This window comes from Camponotus floridanus, unplaced genomic scaffold (assembly GCF_003227725.1).
Source record: "Camponotus floridanus strain SB8 unplaced genomic scaffold, Cflo_v7.5 scaffold89, whole genome shotgun sequence".
In the NCBI taxonomy this organism is placed as follows: domain Eukaryota; kingdom Metazoa; phylum Arthropoda; class Insecta; order Hymenoptera; family Formicidae; genus Camponotus; species Camponotus floridanus.
In genome coordinates, this window is record NW_020229859.1 from 149,282 (window position 1) to 169,329 (window position 20,048).

Sequence of the window (20,048 nt, forward strand, 5' to 3'; positions counted from 1 at the left end):
TAATCATGATATTATATGATATTTATTCTCAATATTATTGCGTTACATTATCGAGTTTCGTTGTCAACCTTTTTGCAACGTCATTAATTTTCCGATGTTCCGATATAAGAAATAAACAGCGGCGTTGCGCAGAAACAACGCAGTTTCCGTGATTAAAAATGATCATCGATTACTTTCCACGCTCTATTTCAAGTATCACGCATCTTTTCAGGATACAGCATCATCGAGAGCGCGATGCCTCTTTACATCAACTACTTTACTATCGAACGCGATAGCGGTCTATCGAAAAAAAAAGTTTGTGTGTGTGTATCTTTTGCAGGTCGGCCAGGCCCTTGCCATGCGATGTCGTTGCAGAGCCCCAGACTTCGACATTACAGGTCGAAACATCAAATCAGATATATGCCTTCTAAAAAAGTTTTTATTATATGCTGTATACACATGAGAAAAGACATGCGGCTCTCTCGCTCTCTAGTAATTGTATACATATACATATATATATATATATATATATATATATATATATATAGGGTGTCCCATTTTAATGTCCTACCCCAAATAACTTTCTTATTTTTAATTTAAAAAAAAGATGTTTCAGACAAAAGTTGTGTGATTTTGAAGGGGACATAAGATGGTACCATTGGTTTGAGCTTGAAGAGTTATTTGAAGGTTCCCTTCAATTTCTTAAATGAACCTACATTTTCTCATTACATATTCTTGTAGCTTATCTCGAGAGCTTTCCAAAACACTATAATAAAATATTGTTACGTTGAGTACTTTTCGAGTTGAGGCTTGAAATCATTTCTTAATTTTACATAAACCGTAATATATCTAGTAAAATATTCATTTTTCGATTATCTTGCCTTAATACTTTTATGTACAAAATAATGAGAGAAATCAATTGGTGTAAAAAAAAACACATAGTTGTTTCAAAGAAAAAATATGTAATTGTTAATTGCAAATTACATATTTTTTCTTTAATATAACTATGTGTTTTCTTTATACCAATTGATTCCTCTCATTATTTTGTACATAAAAGTATTAAAGCAAGATCGAAAAATGAATATTTTACTAGATATATTACGGTTTATGTAAAATTAAGAAATGATTTCAAGCCTCATAACTCGAAAAGTACTCAAGGAAAAAATATTTTATTATAGTGTTTTGGAAAGCTCTCGAGATAAGCTATAAGAATATGTAATGAGAAAATGTAGGTTCCATTTAAGAAATTGAAGGTAACGTTCATGTGACCTTCAAATAACTCTTCAAAGTCAAATCAATGGTACCATCTTATGTCCCCCTCGAAACCATACAACTTTTATCTGAAACATCTTTTTCTAAAATTAAAAATAAGAAAGTTATTTGGAGTGGGACATTAAAATAGGACATCCTGTATATATATATATATATATATATATATATATATATATATATATATTATATATTATATATATTATATAATATATCTCAAGTTTCTTTATGCATCCACGCTTTTGGAATGACGTTCATCGGCGCTCGCGAAACACGCTGCGGTTAACATTCCTAAACGGAAGGCTGCGATGTCGACTTGTGTGAACTCGGCGATCTCGTGCTTTACATACGCTAGAATGAGTCTCGCGCGTTTAGTCCCGCTGCGTTTACTCCTGAAGTCTCTACCCTATTCATATTTAAATTTATGCTAATTCTAAATGACGCGAAGAATTTAATCTCACATGTATCAAGCATCAAACAGTACATCGGTGTTGTGATAATTTTAGATAGTGTATGTTCGAAGATCAAAAATAGAATCTAGAATTATTCGTTCTTTTTTTATTTCTAATATCATGCTTATATAATCAAATTAATGCTAAGTACTTCTTAGATTTTTTAGAAATGTCGACGCGACAGTGTTTGCCTTGTGTATAATAGTGCTATGCGTTACTAGATCTTTGCTTTACATGATATCAACTTTTAAAAAATGCCTTGTATCATTTAAAAAAATTTTACATTACGAAATTTACATTATTAAACATTTTTATCAATTTTCAAAAAATGCTCATTTTAAAATTCACATTATTAAAAATTTCTCATGATTATTTTTTCGCAAGAATTATTCTCGCGTATTCTCGACAAAAATCACGGTCGAGCTTACACAATCGCCAGCCCCGTTGTAATTATTACACGTACGTTATTGTGTCTACTGTACATTGTTAGAGTGTTGTTCTACTTAGCTACGTTTGTATTATCTTGAATATCTCGTTAAGTTCTTTCGATCGTATTCACGAAGTGGGCATAGACGAAGTGTGGTTTCGTGGCGATAAGAAGGCAGGAAGAGGCTCGCACATCTGTATATATCAATATATCTGTATATTACACGTGCCTCGTTCCTGCTGCCTCTTGTGTACTGATGGTAGCTTCGCAATAAAATCGAGCATGACAATCGTCTTGTTGCGCGTCTTAATAAGGGTCTAAAAGAAACCACGACTTCAATGAAGTATTGTCACTTTTGAGCGCTCTGTTGGCATGGCCTGGTTTCACGTAATTTTATCGTTGAGAGATGCACCTTCTTCTTCCGTTGAAAGTTCTTCCGTTCCGCTCGCGAGTGGCGGCAAGCGGACGTCACGCTTTCCTACCGGCTTAAGCCGAGACCGCGCACTTCCTTTTTTCAGGACCATGACAGCGATCTGCTTCGTGTGCAACCTGCCCATCCTAAGTCATCAAGTCGGGCTGATATGGCAGGGTGGCAACGGCTGGGACGATCTCGTGCGAGAGCAAGTGGAGGAGTCCACTTTGAAACAACGACTGGGTATGCACGGACACGCTTCGACGATTCGTAACCAGCATTTCTCGCACATTATGGAAATTCGATGGTTTTCTTATGCGAAAGTGCTTTAAATTCATTTTCATGAGAATTGTAATGGCCGATACTCGTGTTGCGCAACTATTAAAGTCGAAAATTAATAGCATTTGTATTTTTCTCTTATCTTCTCTCTCCGGGAAAAAAAAATTCATTTCATTAAACAAGTATCGTATAGAAAATTAATATTGAATAAATTGCAGAAAATAAGTATTATATAAAATAATAAGAATAATAAGAACGTCCCTCTTTTTAAAATACAGCAATTAAATCAATTTTTAATTATGTATTCTATTTCTATCTTTCGAGCGACTTTCTCAATTATAAGTATAAGTATAAATAATACTTTGCTATTTATATAATATTATTTCATTATTTATTAAGAAGAAACAAAGACCCACCCAAAAAAGCTGGCATTGTCGTTGCGCATCGGATTTTTTTATAACAAATTGATTTGTTATATCGTTCGATTAATTCAAGAATAAGATGACGTCTTCTTATTATTGATAATAAGGAGGCATCATCTTATTCTTGAGCTAATGGAACGATAACATCTAAATATAAATAAAATAAAAAATAAAAATAATTAAATATTTGCGTTCAGGAACAGGCAGACGAGACTCCGCGGCGCAAATCACATCGATCTCGCCACCGAACGAGACCCATGACTCCTCGCCGACGAACCAACGTCGACGGCGATCGAGTCTCGCACAGCTGACCGACATCCTGCGCGAATGGGGCGGCGGTGCCTCCGGGAAGAGCGGACGCGGCAACAAGCTCTGCCGCAGGGAGACCTTGGCGGACATCGCCAAGTCACTGCCGTGGTCGCGACAAACCACCACGGACGCGAGCCACCTGGCCAGCCTGCGGAAGAGACGGGAGAGCTCGGTCGACAGCGGTATTCGCAGCCAGGTGTCGACCAAGTCTAGACGTGATTCCGCCATCAGCGATTTCAAGAACGACATAGCCAGACTCTGGAGCAAGAAGGAAACGCCGCAGCCGCAGCCGCCCACGGTCATCTCACCCACGCCACGACGAGGTAAAGCTTTCAATAGCAAAGGAGAAATAGCTTGTGTTTCTCTGATACCAGTCTAAAAATAACGCTCGTGCTCGCGATTGCTTTGAGACTGCAGAGTGATTGATTTGTGGATTCAATGAAAATAACTCATTAGTTTTAGAGACAGATGTGCGTCTTGCATGAGTCACGTATAATCGTTCTTCTTTAGATTAAATTTTAAATTAATTAATTTAATTTAAAGATACACAGAGAGGAAAAAGTGTGACGTTTTGTTGCAGATCTAACGTTGTTTTAACATCCGTGACGAGGCACTTTGAAAAATAGTTTCTTTTTCACCAATTATGTTAACGTGAAACGCGTAATTATTCTTGAAATATTTTATTTAGTACGTTTCATAATTTTTAATAGCTTATCAACGTTTGCGCGCGTCAAATTTTAATTTTCAAACAATGTAAAAAAATTAATTATGAAGGGAATAAAAAAAATTAATCGTTTTTTAACGAAATGCACGATGCATATATATCATACTAATTATTATATCACTTGCAGGTTCTGGCGAATCGAGAAATTCTCGTCGTGGCTCGGGCGAAAGCGCAAGATCTAGAAGAGATTCGGTGATTGCGGGACAGACTCCGAGTCCCGGCGAACGTAAGCACAACTGTCGTCATCATAGACGTAGGCAATCTCAACAGTCGGTGGATGGAGGTGGCATTACACCTACGAAATACTACAGAAATGATCAAAGACCGAGCGCTTCAAGCACAGACAGTGCGGCCAGTAACGCGGTCAGGTCGGTGAAGATGAACAATTAAATTGGCCAGTAGGCAAATAATTAAATTCAAATAAATGTGATTAATAGGTAATTAAAATACATAATTTTTAATTATTTTGTTAATAATTTTTAATTAATTTTAATTTAAATTATTTTAATTATCTTTAAATTTTTAATTAATATCATAACCATTCGTACAAAAGAATCATTTATATATATATAAAATTATATACACAATGCCTCATAATTTTCTTCGATACAGAATAACATATTCATTTCATTTTATTCATATATTTGATTCTGTATTGAAAATGTAAAATATTCTCATCTCCAAATTGACCACAGAATCTGTTAATAAAAAATATCCAGGACAAAATTTTGAGATACTCTGTAAGTAGTATGTGTATTATTTAATTAATTGCTTTCCATTAGAGATCATATGGAGACCCAGAGGAGTTCCACGGACAAAAGCGAGAGATCTAGCAGTACCGAAACGAAGACACAATCAACTGGCCCCATGATTGATGCGAAGACGACAATGTCGGCGACATCCTTGACGGTCGACGGAAAGACGTCCGTCGTCACCATGACTGAATCGAGAATAGTGACAATCAATACCTCCACTTTGTCGACCTTGAGCGTTGATACAAAAGCTATTGATAACAAGTCCGGTATCAATCTGGACGCATCTATGAACCCACCGACTATCGTCATGTCCTCGGTAACGCCACCGGCGATCTCACCGACGGCCGGAAGTAGCCTACCGCTTCCTGGTACGTCGACTTCCGGTAGCTCCAGCCCAGTTGGTTCCCCAAACGTCAACAATACACCTACGCATCCGTTACTTTCCACTCGAAGAGACTCGACAACGCAGGTAAACTTTGCGTTTTTCTTTTACGATGAAGAATATCAATCCAATAATTTGATGTAATAAGTTATAGCGATGTAAAATTAAATTTTTTTATATATTTAACAAAAATATAGTTAGAATTTTCCAATTGCTCAATTTTTGTGTAATTTATTAAAATGTATCTGTAGCTGTCATAAATTTTCTATTTCTTTTGTTGTTTATATATTGCATATTAATGGTTTATCGACTTTTTTAACAGTGTTATTACAAGAGTAAAGAAGTTTCGCCGAATAAATTGTCGAGGCTGATACGTCAACAGGCAGCAATAGACGAGTCCATGCCACCCACAGGGCGTCGTGGCAGTCAGCCAACTTTATCACCGGATCCTGATGATGGCGGTAAATACCAATTGTTGCTTTAGTTTTTCAAACAATACATGAAATTAAAATTCTATATAATTCTATATTGTCTGCAATTAATTTTTCTTTATGTATCTATTATATAATTTTTTTTTATATATCTGTTAATTTATTTGTATTTTTATCTCGCACAAAATACTTAAAATCGATCATTTCAATTATGACATAACGATTCTATTAACTTCTAAATTGTAATAACGTCAGTCTCTCATTTCTGCAATGAGTTTTCAAATTTAAAGAAACATTTTGATATAAATTAACATTTTTTTGAAATGATAATTGAAGAAGATATTAAAATTGAGAGATATTGTTATAATTCTTTAAGTTATAGGATATCTATACTAATTTTATCGATATATTTGAAGGTCGAAAAGCACGAAGAGACTCCTTGAGTCCGGATTCCGCTTCTTATCCACGACGTCGTGACTCAAGAAGTCATTTGAGTCCCGACAGAAACGTTGATAAAAGAGATATCAGTCCTATCAGGCAAAGAAAAGCTCGACTGAGAAGGCAATCCACCTCCATAGCTGGTCGGCCACCAAGGTACCTGCATTTTATTGATTTTCTAACATGAATGGCGTAAATGCGATGATCCATTTAATATTCATAACAATTATTAACATTTTAAATTCCAAAATATTTTAATATGTGTACCTAACCAAGCTCTATTTTATATATTGAAATATTATTATATATTATTATATTTATAATATACTTATTAATATTTTTACAAATTATTTTTAAATATTTTATACGCATTTTAAAATATTTTTAAATTATAAATATCTGAACAATTTCAGATCACATTTTCGCCGAATAAACTTTAAAATTTTAATATAATTATATTAATTTGTAACATATTAAAAATTTTCCCATATATATATATTGCAGATCGCCGGACAGCTCCTCATGTTCGTCCAGAGATCCCAGTCCTTGTGCTCGCGCACCCAGCGGTATCCAACATGCACCAATAATACGACGGCAATCGACCACCGAAGAAATTTTGATAGCGCGCGGTTTTCGACGGCAGAGTACCACCGAGGAGATGATACGATGCCGTAATTTTAGACGACAAAGCTCTCAGAGTGACGACACGGTTTGTTCATTTCGATAATATTCATCTCGAAATAAATATAATAGAAAATATAATAATGCTTCATTAAAAAACAAAAATTTTGATTTTTTTTTAAATTTGCATAAACTTAAGGATATTGAATAAACAAAAAAATTTATAAAAGGAAATATTTATAAGAAATCTTCCTTACGTAATAAATATAAGAATAATTTTTTAAAAATTCTATTCTATTCAAAAAATTTAACATTTTTAAGAAAGCAACATAAAACTATTAGAAGCTAACTAACTAGACCTAAGAATATTAATGTTTTTCATTTATGTAATTAACGATCATGAGATTTTATTTCTTATTTATTATTATTAGGTTCAGAGATATCGCGGACGAAGAGATAGCTCTGCGCAAATCACGGATGGCACCTTCGCGACAATGACAGTCGAAACATCTAGCACATTTTTTGACAGCAGCACCCAGACTGGTGAGTAACTAAAGATTAAAAGATAAATATAATTTCGCGCGTCGTACAAGTAAAAATATTGTAATTTACGACATAATGGTGAATTCCAGCGTGTTCCAAATTCACCCTGACCTCTCCTCTGACAGTAGAAATTTTCGCTCCGTGATGTATTCTTAGTACAAGAGGGATCTTGTAATTTCGTAAATTTTCAGCACTCTTAAAATATTTCGTGTTGCGCAAGGCAACACAGAATACGTGAAAAGATAAACATCTCTTACTCTTGAAAAAATAAACATCTTTTACTCTTGAAAGAATAAACATCTTCATTAAGTAATATCAATGAAGAAAACATGTCCGCGCCTTAGCGTTTCATTTTCTGAAAATTTTAGTTGATATATTTTATATATTGAATTTTAGGCATTGAATGAAAAAGGAAACTATCGCAGAATCATCACGTGAATTCACTTAATAGAAAAAATTTGAACAAAAAGAAAAATTAAAATAAAAGAAAAGTTTTTATTTGCTTTTTTCTAATCTTAAAAATAATTATATATCGAGATTTCTATAATCTTTGCTCAATCATTGTCACATAAATCAATTATAAATATTATTCATAAATTGTGTTAATTATAATATATTACATTTAACAAAATTGAAAAAAGTTATAAAAAAATATTGAAAAATTTTTATTTTAAATAATTTGGTGAAAAAGAATTATAAATAAAATTTCTCTTTTATAAAAAGAAAGTTTTTTTTCGTGATCAAATTATTAAAGTCATACTGCAATAGTATAAGATAATGATACTTGTTGACTCGACGATATTATGTTTCATTAAGTCAAAAATTTTTTTTCACAAAACTTTCTTTTGATTTTTTAAACACAGCTGAAAAATTGTTTCCTTATTTATCATATGCCATATAAAATCTCCAATAACATTATAAAATCTTTCTAATAGAATATTTCAAAGATTCATATAATCATGACATTTGCTTTCATTATTCTAAATAGCCAGGAAACCTAAATATTCGCTATCAAATATGTTGCATCTCGAACGTTATGCTAAATTCGCGCTTCTATTTTCGCGTCATGCGCGAATAGCCGGCGTCGCGACGCTCGAGGACGCAGGCGTCATCGTGACCGGATTAGTTCCTGCGAGGTAACACTGGGGGTGCACCGTAGTCGATAGACTGGAAAACAGAAAACCAACCCTTGTGAGGTACTCCTCGTCTAAGGACGAGCGTGCGTGTACACTCGTCGCGGCTCCGCCTCGTGCGCAAGGTGTTCCCGTCATCGTAAGACGAGGAAGTTGGAGCAATCGCGAAGGAACATCGCGTTCTACACTGAAGTGAGAGTCTCGAAAAATTTCGTCGTACTCGGGGACCAGTATTTATCTCGGTCCTCTCGAGGATCGACGATCGAAGTCGACCGATAAAGGATCGCTCCTGAAGAAAGGACTTTTCACGAATGGACGACTCGTCTAATCCTTCGTGTTTTAATTGAAGGTGCACGCGGCAAATCCTGTCCGTCCCGCTTCTACCTTCGTCTGTTTACACGCCTCGAAGAATCGATCCTAGGACGATCAAATGTCGGTGGTGAGCCACGCCGTCAGAAAGGTGCGTAGCCCTTCCTGCGGAAGGTTGATGTGATCGAGTTTATCCATTAGAGCGATGAAAATACGTTAACCGTGGGTGGTGGCTCTTCTTCCGAGTGATAGATTGAAGTTTACCGACTCTTAAGATTTCCGTGTGAAACGACTAGGCATTCCTCTCTTCGTCGGTTCCCCCCGCATATGTGTGTATGTACATACATGTAATATATTCTACAAGCATACATCCTGAGTTGACGTTCGCGGAGCGCACGATCAGGTGTTTTCCGCTGACAGGACGCAACCACTTGTGGCAGAACCCGGCGAACTCTGTCGTTCGATATCGGTTCCGATATCACGCGAAAAATTTGGAAATCGGCCAACACGCGGCACGCGTCGTCAGGGAAACAGGACCTAACTCGTCCTATCGTCGCGCGACCTAAAAGGTCCTTCCGTGACCTTCGAGGCGGCGGCGGACGTCTCCGTGCGTCCTTGACACGTTATGTCGATCGTTCGATAGTCACGCGCTATTAGTCGGTGTGCCGATTGTGTGTTTCCTCTGTGAAGTTCGAATGCGAAATTGGCGAGTGATGGCGAGAAGGACTCGTCCTAGCGATCGAGGACTTTACCGTTTTCCTGTCAACGCGATCATGATGCCGGAAACTCTTGCGAAAGTGATGATCCACAGGTATGTTTCGACCGTATAAAATATATGTCGAACGTAGATCCTTATTCTTATTGCGCGATCTTATGCACAATTGTGATAAAAACATTTATCGATTTTTTTGTACGATTGATAATAATTTTTTTTCAAGAGAGCGTTATGATATTCTTCGAATAATTTACTTTATGTACGCTTTTTATGCGTTATATTTTTATGATTCACATTTATATAATTTACGAGCGGAAACTCTGTAGAATTTATTTTTTACATGGATATCTATCCGATTTATATAACGCGGTGTATCGTTTCAATTATTAATGTGTAATACGATTTTTCAAATGTAAAGCTTAAAAAAATCTCTATCATTAATTTAGAGTAAATTTAAAACAAAAAATTTTTTAAGTAGATTTTCGAAGACTAGTCTTTTTTTCAATCTTTCAATATTTAAAATGTGTGTGTGTGTGTGTGTGTGTGTGTGTGTGTGTGTATATATATATATATATATATATATATATATATATATATATAATAATTTTGAATATTGAAAGATTAAAAAAAATATAGTCTTCAAAAAAATTTGTCTACTTAAAAAATTGTTTATTTACAATTTACTCTAAATTAATGATAGAGATTTATATATTGATAGATTTATATATATATAATTGTATTATAACCGTAATATAAATTATTTATATATGTATAAATAATTTACTATATAAGATAATTATAAAATTTTGAATTTATAACGTAAAAAGTTTTGCTCTAGTTCAATAATCAATTAAATAACATAAATGATATATGTATTAACTGTTAACGAGAAAATAGTGCGAAGCTTATCGCATGTCACACCACAATTAGTAACGTGTCGTGTTTCACAATACTTGAGATTAATAAGTCAATATGAATTATACGTGCTAATTTGTGGTTAGTCGCCAATTTAGATTACGAATCCCGACGCACCGTATTCAAATGTCAAAGTTAAATCTTTACAAATTTAACACATACCGACGGATAACGTAATTTACTCCAATGCAATTTACTTAAAGTTTAATACGTTAATGAACATTATATATACACATTCATTATAGTATATCTATAATTAAAATCGCGAGTTTTTAAGAGTACGATAACTCAACTTTATTTCGGTCTCATCGTGTAGGATGATATTCACAAGACACTCGATTACATTTATTCATAATGTTATCGTCTTTTAATGGATCGACGATACTGATAGTACAGAATTTAGTGTGCTACATTTAAATTCGAAACGGCAATTTTGCCGAGCTTATGGCGTGTTCGAGAAGAGATATAAGATAATCGTGTCCCTCGACGACGTCGATGGTGATAAATATTTTCATTGCGAATTTTATGACAGACGTGATCAGTTGAGTAGAGAAGCGCTCCTCGTTAGAACGCTTTTATCGCGGACCGTATTTAATACACGTCATTGAAGTTGCGCGCACGCGTATGTTAGAATCAATTATAAAAATAATTCCTTTAACATTGCGCGTGAATATTTCGCCTTTACTTTTCTTTAATCTGCAAAGACCGAGATTAAAATGTTGATTCGTTCGTAATCTCGCAAACCAAAACGAGTTTCATTTAGTTAATTAAATCGCCGACGGTTTTATTTATAGCAGATCCGTTATAACATAAAGGATTCTTTTTTCGTCGATTTAATTATTACAATCACGGCGGATTAATCGCGCAGCTTTTCAACTCACAAAGAGATTCGTGTCGGAACTATGCGGGGGCGAATTATTTTTGCAAACTTTGTTTCTCCGTTGCTGAAGGAAGAATCGCTACAAGAAATTTAACTTGATCTGGACGACCGGAAGTTGTTTCTTACATCTCCTCGGCGTATTAGAGATTCGAAGTGTCGACAACTTTACGCTGATTTTGCTAGCAAGTTTCAAAACGTATCGCGCATTATTAATATCGCGAAAAAAAATCTGTCTAGTTCGTACGAATATTTTCAAGACGGTAGATTATTGAATTTGATCCTTATTTATATAAAAGGATTTATACGAATTTGATCCTTATTTATATAAAAGGATTTATACTTCAACGATAGAAAATAAATCCTTATTTACAAAAAAGGATTTATTTTCTATCGTTGAAGATCTACAACAAAAAAGCTGAGTATCTACGCGACTAGTTAATTAATCAGATATGATTGAAAATAATGTTTGAAGTAAGTAATTAAATCGTATCTATTAATAATAATTTAATTTACAAAACGATTGTTGAATATCTAATTAATGATAAACGCGTGACTACACTCAACTATGTTCTGCAATCAGCTCTTTTCTCGTACAGGTAATATTAAGTATGCATATCGGCGCGTACATTCACAAGTGCGCTTTTAAATTAGCCAATCGATTGGTACCCATCGATAACGATTTAATTAGAGACAATTATCGAATACGCAGCGAAACGTAATAGAATTGCCATCAGTTCATGTTGTAAAATTAACTCTGTATGCCCATACAGATAATTTTCAATAATTCTAAATTAAGTAACCTTCTTACAATGAAAATATTAAAATTGTAAAAAAATATTTATTGTCTAATATATAAAAAATAATCTATATATATAAAAATCGGTTATTATATTTATTTCGATGTCCGTTGTTTTTTTTTTTCGTAACAATTACAACTTGTTATGTGCACTGCGCTTTGCAATATTCATCAATCTGCAGTTTATTACATTCCTCTTGATCTTCTTTCTTCGTTGCCGAAGGTTTTTCCACTTTTATGGCCGTTTTTTATTTTACCGTGCTGCCTTAATTATGTTTCTCTTATCTTCGAGACTCGGCCAGTGCTCGCGTAATTTAGTGGATACGCGTTTCAGGGCACCGGAGCTACGAACAAATTGTCCGTAATTTGAGCGTCGCTGGTAAATGTAATTTTCCAGATCGGTCTTGTCTCCTGGTCGCGCGAATGCGTCCATTTCGAAATTGCTCTCGTGTATTTTCGCCTTCGCGTTAAAGGAAGGAATAACAAGGTGAGGCGTCCGACTTTCACGTTGAGTACTTCCACTTCTCTCTTCCGTTCATCTCATTTTAGGCTCTTTTTGCCGTGTATCGAATGTTTCCTCGGAATGATAGGATTAAATTTTTTGTGGAGCACAGATATCTCTCGGAAAGTAGAACAAGCATGGCGAAAATATCGCTTACTAACAATAAATAGTTTTACATTGAGAAATATATAGATAAAAGTACTCTATCAGCAGAGTTCGCTTTTTATTTGCAGTATGTAATCGAAGTTTTATTATTAAATATTCGTTTGTTTGTTATCACATTTTTCAAATTTGATCGAAGATTGCAATAAAATAGCATATAAAATATATATAATATAGAGGCAAGAATGTTATTGTAAAATCATTGCGAAATCAGACTCTTATTGTCAATCAACAGTTTATTCAAAATTATTATATTTGTTTCAGCGAATTTTTCTATGATTTTATTCCTTAATTCTTTTTATTTATGCACATATTTCCTGCACTGCTTTATATTTCTGACATGTAGATATTGTATTTATCGCCCTTATTTCGTTTTCTGGGATTATTTGTGCGTAGCAGGTAGATATCTGTTAAAACCTTGTGTGTGTCGTGTAGCTAAATAAAAAGAAAAACATTTCGAATGCCGGATCACTTCGTTTCCTTTAGCCGTTTGCAAACGTGAGGCGAAATACAATTAGTCGTTCGCGCGATCTCGAAGTGACGAAAGCAAAGGTAGCGGCAAACGAAATAATACGAAAAAGAATATATTACCATACGCTTCGAATGGAGAAATGCAATTGAACGTTCGTTTTTAATCGCATTATTCCACGCCCGTTCGCCGTGTAACATGACCGTAATAAGCTTTTAATCGAGAAATATTAATCGGCCGTAACACGCGAGATGCTCATGAAAAACTCTCGGGCTTATTGTATGCCAGCCGAACCCTCGACAGAATTCGTCCCTTATCTGTTCTTTAGTCTTCAACGACGAAGGGCTTTTATTGACGAACGCATTAACAATTAAATTACTAATGTGTTTTCAGACTCAATATCGATAGAAGAACATAATATAATATACATAATAAGAATAGGGAGATATTGTTTATACTATCGTGATTATCGATGCTTAAACAATTATATCTTTTCAAAAATCAAAAAGCAAAGCTTGTTAAAGAAGAGTGCATTTGTTATTTAATATTATAATTTTAACATCAAGTCATTCAATACATATCGTATGAATAATTATTATTTGTAATTTGCTTATTTAATGCTAAAACATTAACGTCATAGCTATTGTAAACGAGATTCATATCTAATTGTTAATAACCCATATTGTTTTATTTGTTTCCGCGATACGATTACATAATCTCCTAATGCTATATGTATTATAAATATTACACAATTAATTAAGCGATCCGCATGGATGGTAATTCCGTGTTATCATTCTCTTATTAATAATCAATATATGTGTATGTGTAGCGTTTCGAGAATGAAATACGCTGGATATTAGTACAAGGCATCGAATTTAGGGAACCAAGGACAACGATAAATCGAACATTATCGAATTTAAGAAGTCAAGGATAAATCAGAAAGTTCGAGGAGATGCTTGGGGGGGAATATTGCCAATCGTAAATCCCACCTCGGTATCAATCGCATCGCTGCTCATTCTGTGCGTGTGCGTTTATCAAGGATTTATTGAGCTCTAATCTATCCCGTGGCGCTCGCACCAATCGCAAATCAATTATTCGTTTATTTTTATTGACGCGCGAAGGGCGCGGCACGCTCGCCAGATTAAAGAGGGAATTTCGATTGGCACATACTAAGCGTAAATAATCGGTATTTTGTTCACGACCGCGTACATTGTGATTAAGGCACGTCACACGCGCTACATTCATTCTCCTCAATGTTATTTGGACGAGCAAATCTGTACAGATTTGGAGAATTTATCGTATAATTATCTGACAACTAAAACAAATATATATAATAGAGAGAAAGAGAAAGAGAGAAATTCTCTTTGTATATAAAAAAATATATATAAAAAATATACATATATAAAATTCTTTAAATTCAATTAAATTCATAAAATGAATAAAATCATTTCATAAAATTTTTCTTTTCGATATCATTAAGTCTCTACAATTATAATTGTGTGTAAACTTCGAATTTATACAAAATTTTTCTTGATGAATGAATAATTTTCGAAATAGGGATGAACTTGTGCAGATTAAAAATTCAAGTTCGGAAAAATCTGGTAGAAAAGAGAGAATGAGATCGGCCTAATTCTTTCATCCGCGACGCGGTAGAATCCCGGATGCAATAATTGCGCGAGATGTAATTATTATTTCCATCGGTGGAGACCGCTGGTAATCGTCGCTCTCTGCCGGAGGACTCCCGGGAATTTCATTGGTTTCGATAAATTCTGCCGGCCGACTGGCCGAGGCCGTGCTCCCTGGTCATCAATTTCCGTCGACAAGACCACGTTCATTGCTAAGGCCGAATTTACGCTTTTGGCGATGGCTCCGGATAAATCGTCCCAAGTGAATGAATCGGAAGTGAACTATCGACAAGTTAAGTTCACCATAAGCTCTTCGTTCTCGGGCTTGCTTGTAACTCGAAAATTATTGGAACCAGTTAAGGAAAAATCGATTTTTCGGATTAGAAGGAGCATCTGTTGTTAAAATTTAATTGGGTGATTCTGGAACCTACACTGCGTACATAATCCAGTCATAAATTATTTGTTAAGTATTAATATGTAATATGTAATGTGGAATCTAATTTTTGTTATATAGAATTAACAGTGAACATTTTTCCTTCATTTCTCAAAAAGTTATTTCTGCGCGCAATAGGGAACTGAATATAAAATTTACTTTTACTTCATTTTCAACTACCTGCGTCGAACAATCGTGAAAATGGACTGTACAAACTTAATTTAGTTCTCGTTTAACACGCACCACATACATCAAAGCCAAATTCTGTATATTAAAAAAGTTTACAAATGATCCGATGTCGATATCACGCGTTCAACTACCGCTACACAATTCGGAGTAATTGAGAAAATTTAGTGTAAGTATTTTCATGTGTTATTGTTAAATGAATATTCTTAATCATATTACTAAATTTCGTGAATAAAATAATTATTAGTATTTATTTTCTCTGTTTTAAACAAACGTAAATATATTTTAAATTTCGTTAAAAGAGCAAAAATTAAAGAAAATATTTTTAATGCATTTTTAACATTGATATAAAATGTATATTGACATAAAATATATAAATTCTTTACGTTTCCTCTAAATTTCAATCGCTTAATACAGAAGCTATTAGTCTTGACATTTTTGTTAGAGAAATCAGATTGATTACGAAGCTTATAAATTTAGAAGCCACAAATAACACAAAATGCGCAGGGAAAACTGATACATTCTGTATATATATAATTCCAATTGAATTTATTGAACTGGAAAAGGTTAAAGTGTGTTAATTGCAGCTTTCATTAATTGTATCTAAATTGCTGTTGTTATTATAAATGTCGAGTAACGTGATATAATGTAAGAATAATAGTATAATTGCTCGAAATAATTAATTCTATCTTCTCAATATTTTTATTTACTTTTTTGTTAATCTCATTTTAATGTGAAATAAACTGAAACTAACATTATGAAACGCGCTAAAAGAATATTTCTTGTCGAGATCTCTTTTCTGATTTTCAACAAAAGTTATTGCCTAAAGGAGTAACAGACGGAGCTACCAGACACAATTGCATTACGCACTCGGCACGTGTTTGTAATTGTGTTTCACCTACGAATTAAGCGACTTCAACCGACGAGACGACGAAACACGCTCTCGTAGTTCGCGTTAAATCTGGTTTTCCTATCGCATCAAATATATGCGGCAAATTTTTCTCTATCAACCGCGACCGAATCCATAAATGCTGTAAAGCTGCAGCAACGAATAAAACACCTGCTCCGAGCACATGGCAAAGACGAGGGTTAAAACGTCGATAAAAGTAAGCTATTGAGCTGTCGCGAGCGGAGTTTGTGTTTGCCGCAATATTACATGCTCATATTTTTCTCCTCCTCCTCCTCCCCCTCTCCCCGCCTTCTCTTTCTCGAAGAACTTTCGAAAATTTCATTTGCTGCGAATGTTCTACACGAAGAGCGTCGTATGCGCGAGATTGCATTCGTTGGCAGAAACGGGAATAACGGGTCGGCAGGCAGCGAAGAATTAATTAATTAGGCGTGGCGAGAGATGCAATCTAACGTTCACAGAAGTCCCATTAGAAGTCGTAAGATAATGCACAAGATTGCGACAATTATATTGCAACAAAAGTTTATCATAAAAGAAATTAAGGTGAAATTGTAATGAGATGGAAATGTGCGGTAAACATTATCTCACGAAATTACAAAGTTTTTTTTCGTAATTGCGACTAAAAATATGATTTTTCAAAAATCTCTTTTAATATTTCTTTTTCTAATGAGAGATTCATTTATCTCGAGTAATTTATTTATACTCTTGTGAATTAAAAGTTAAATTAAATAATTTTTTTTTTCCTGAAATATTCATATTTACTTCTTCATACTTTAATTTTCACGCGCAAAGGAAGGCACGTTGAAGTTACCCATTTTCTCATAGAATAGAAAGAGCCAGGGGATCAAACGAGGTTAAAGTACTGATAAAGGCTGCGTCAATATCAGCGCATTCGTGCGTGCACGCTATTATTTTCTTTCGTTACTGAAGCCTGTTTGGAATAACAAACACGCAACTCAGGTAATATTCAAATATCTCCGGTGCAATGGCGACAACAATTTCGTTCAACTTTATTCGCATCTAACGCATTATTTTCATTTGTTTTGTTTACCATTTTCCAATTTTCGATTATACCTCGTTCGATCGGAAATAGAAAAAGAAAAAGGAATATTGCAATTCCTTCTCTTCTTCTTCTTTCTCTTTTTTTTTCCAATATATTCATTACACATTCCACGTTACTTGACATTTTCTGATACGCTATTTTGTTGTGAAATGAGTATATAAATAAGAACACTACAGTGAGTATGATGTAATCGTTATAAGCGACAACTTGTAAAAAGGCCATCGCGACACATGTAGGTGGATTGTCCTTTTTTTACTTTCCAAACTTTTGCTCCAGATCGTGATTAAACACACGTTTTATCTCGATGATAAATTGCATCTGTTAACATTCAATTTAGCTGCTGCATATTTTAGGCGAGATTTGCATCTCATCGCGTTTCGAGATAAAAAGCAAAACCTAAAGAGTGTATGTACACACATCTCGCGTTTTCCCGTTGAAAAATATATCGCCACGTGTAGAAAAACTGCAGATTAATCGACTTTTCCGCTTGTGGTCTCACGCGATTTTAATTCGCCGATCTGAATTGCAACGCGAATGTTTTTGTTTTGTATTTTGGAAATGTTTACTCCATTGCTTTATCTCGTTCAATCGAATTTTTTTAGCCGGCAAAATATTTTGCATCATATTTTTAGTATTATTGGAACACTGTAAAAAATAAAGTGTTAATAATATTCAGATATAATGTGTTAATAATTTCATACATACTATATAATAATCAAACTCAATATAAAATTCTTCTTCTTTTATAATAAAAAGAAATTTGCGAGGAGCATGTTTTATTTTGATTTCTAAAATGTAGCAGGAAAAAAGAGAAAAGAGATTAAAGGATAACTATATAATATTCTTGTATAAAGCAAATCAGATCAGGCGGCGTAAATCGAGTGTAGAAAGAATAATACCTTGGTTGTGTGCGTAAAGTAATATACCATCTAGCGTAATCTTGTCATATCACGTGCTACAGTTATGCCGCGAATAATTTCGCTCGTCATCCGGATATTTCGCACGAAATATATTACAGTCCGCGAAAACTTGAAAACAAGATTGATGCAACGTAACTACTTTATATTTCAGATTCATCGGTGTCTTCTAAACTTTCCCCAACAACGCATTAATATTAATGCATAAATATTATAACGTATTTTCGTTGCAAGCGTATTCGTGAAATAATGTCCAATTTATCAAAATTGATTTTGTATCATTCAAAACACATTAATGTAATTTTTATATCTAATCTCGGATATTTTGTAATTGAAAAATAATCAATATAAAGAAAATATTAAATTATAAATTGTAAATTATAAATTAAAAAACACGAAATTAAAATATATATACATGAAACGAAAATAGTGTGCAGCAATAGCATTCCTGTCAAAATATTTTAATATTGAAATAATAAAAGATAAAAGATTTAGAAACAATAGAAACTTTTATATCTTCTACATATAATAACATGTTATATATTTATAGAAATATTATTATATTCTGTATTATATTATTATTTCGGAATGCAAACTGTTGTTTTAATTAAAATTATCAAATTTAATTCTTATGCAAGTTTTCTTATTTAATTGAAGACAAACATTTTATGTATACAAGAACCCATTACTATCTTAGATTATCAAATTTCAATTAGCGGAAGAGTTCACTATTTCTATTTAAGATACATATCGCCGTCATTAAAATATATAATAATGTATACACTAAACTAAGTATATATATATATATATATATATATATATATATATTATCTTTGTAACAATCCAAGTTAAACAATGAATCGGTATATTTATGCTTCGCATGTAGCGTTGAAAGGATGTCAGAACGGATACAGGGGATAATATAAGATATTTCGCGAGTTTCTACAATAGCTTTTGAAATGATCTTGATTCCTAAAACGATTCTGAAAAATACATTCTTTCATGCAGATGTAAGTTAAAGTAAAAGAGATCGTGAATAATTTGAAAATTTATCGATTCTGTCGTAGATTTTTCGGAAAACATATCATTCCCTAAACCTTGCTTTTATAAATTAATATTTTATTTTCTTAATTTATCACGCACCCACACACAAATATTTTTTGTTAATTAGAAGATATTTAGAAAAGACATTAAAATATTTAGAAATGACATTAAAACGTAAATCATATTCTTAATTTTTTTATCATATATTTTGCTGAATTTTATTTCTGTATCAGTATGTTTCTTTTCTTATATTCTATTTTATCAATTATATTAAGAGAGAGAGAAAAAAGAAAGAAAAGAAAATAGAAGCCATTTATTAAATATTTCTAACTTGAAACATGAATAAAGTAACTAAATAATTATTAATACCTGTTCAAAACGCCCTCGCTAAAAGGAGCGAGGGTCCGAGCGATCATTCGGCGCCCCTGGCAGCCGTTAGCGCGACATCGCTTTGTCAGCGCAATTTAAAAACAGCGCTTGCCCTTCTCGAAAGATCCAAGGAAAATAAATAAATTCTTAACCGTTCGTTTTGAACATTTCTATTAGTTC

The 20,048-nt window shown here is 33.7% G+C and overlaps 1 protein-coding gene across 6 annotated transcripts in view; it reads left to right on the top strand.

Annotated features, from left to right (window-relative positions):
- The window catches only part of LOC105255900, a 124,449-nt gene that overhangs the window by 90,846 nt on the left and 13,555 nt on the right, over window positions 1–20,048 (top strand). For 3 of the 6 annotated variants that reach the window (XM_020028979.2, XM_025414747.1, XM_020028978.2), the window contains exons 2-10: window positions 320–377; window positions 2,646–2,782; window positions 3,438–3,872; window positions 4,401–4,641; window positions 5,056–5,497; window positions 5,733–5,871; window positions 6,258–6,435; window positions 6,784–6,988; window positions 7,332–7,443. In XM_020028979.2, the coding sequence (XP_019884538.1) occupies window positions 343–377; window positions 2,646–2,782; window positions 3,438–3,872; window positions 4,401–4,641; window positions 5,056–5,497; window positions 5,733–5,871; window positions 6,258–6,435; window positions 6,784–6,988; window positions 7,332–7,443 (1,924 nt within the window). In that variant the 5' untranslated portion in view covers window positions 320–342. The remainder of the gene's footprint in view (window positions 1–319; window positions 378–2,645; window positions 2,783–3,437; window positions 3,873–4,400; window positions 4,642–5,055; window positions 5,498–5,732; window positions 5,872–6,257; window positions 6,436–6,783; window positions 6,989–7,331; window positions 7,444–20,048) is intronic. The other 3 variants (XM_011265446.2, XM_011265445.2, XM_025414748.1) reach the window with 1 other exon arrangement.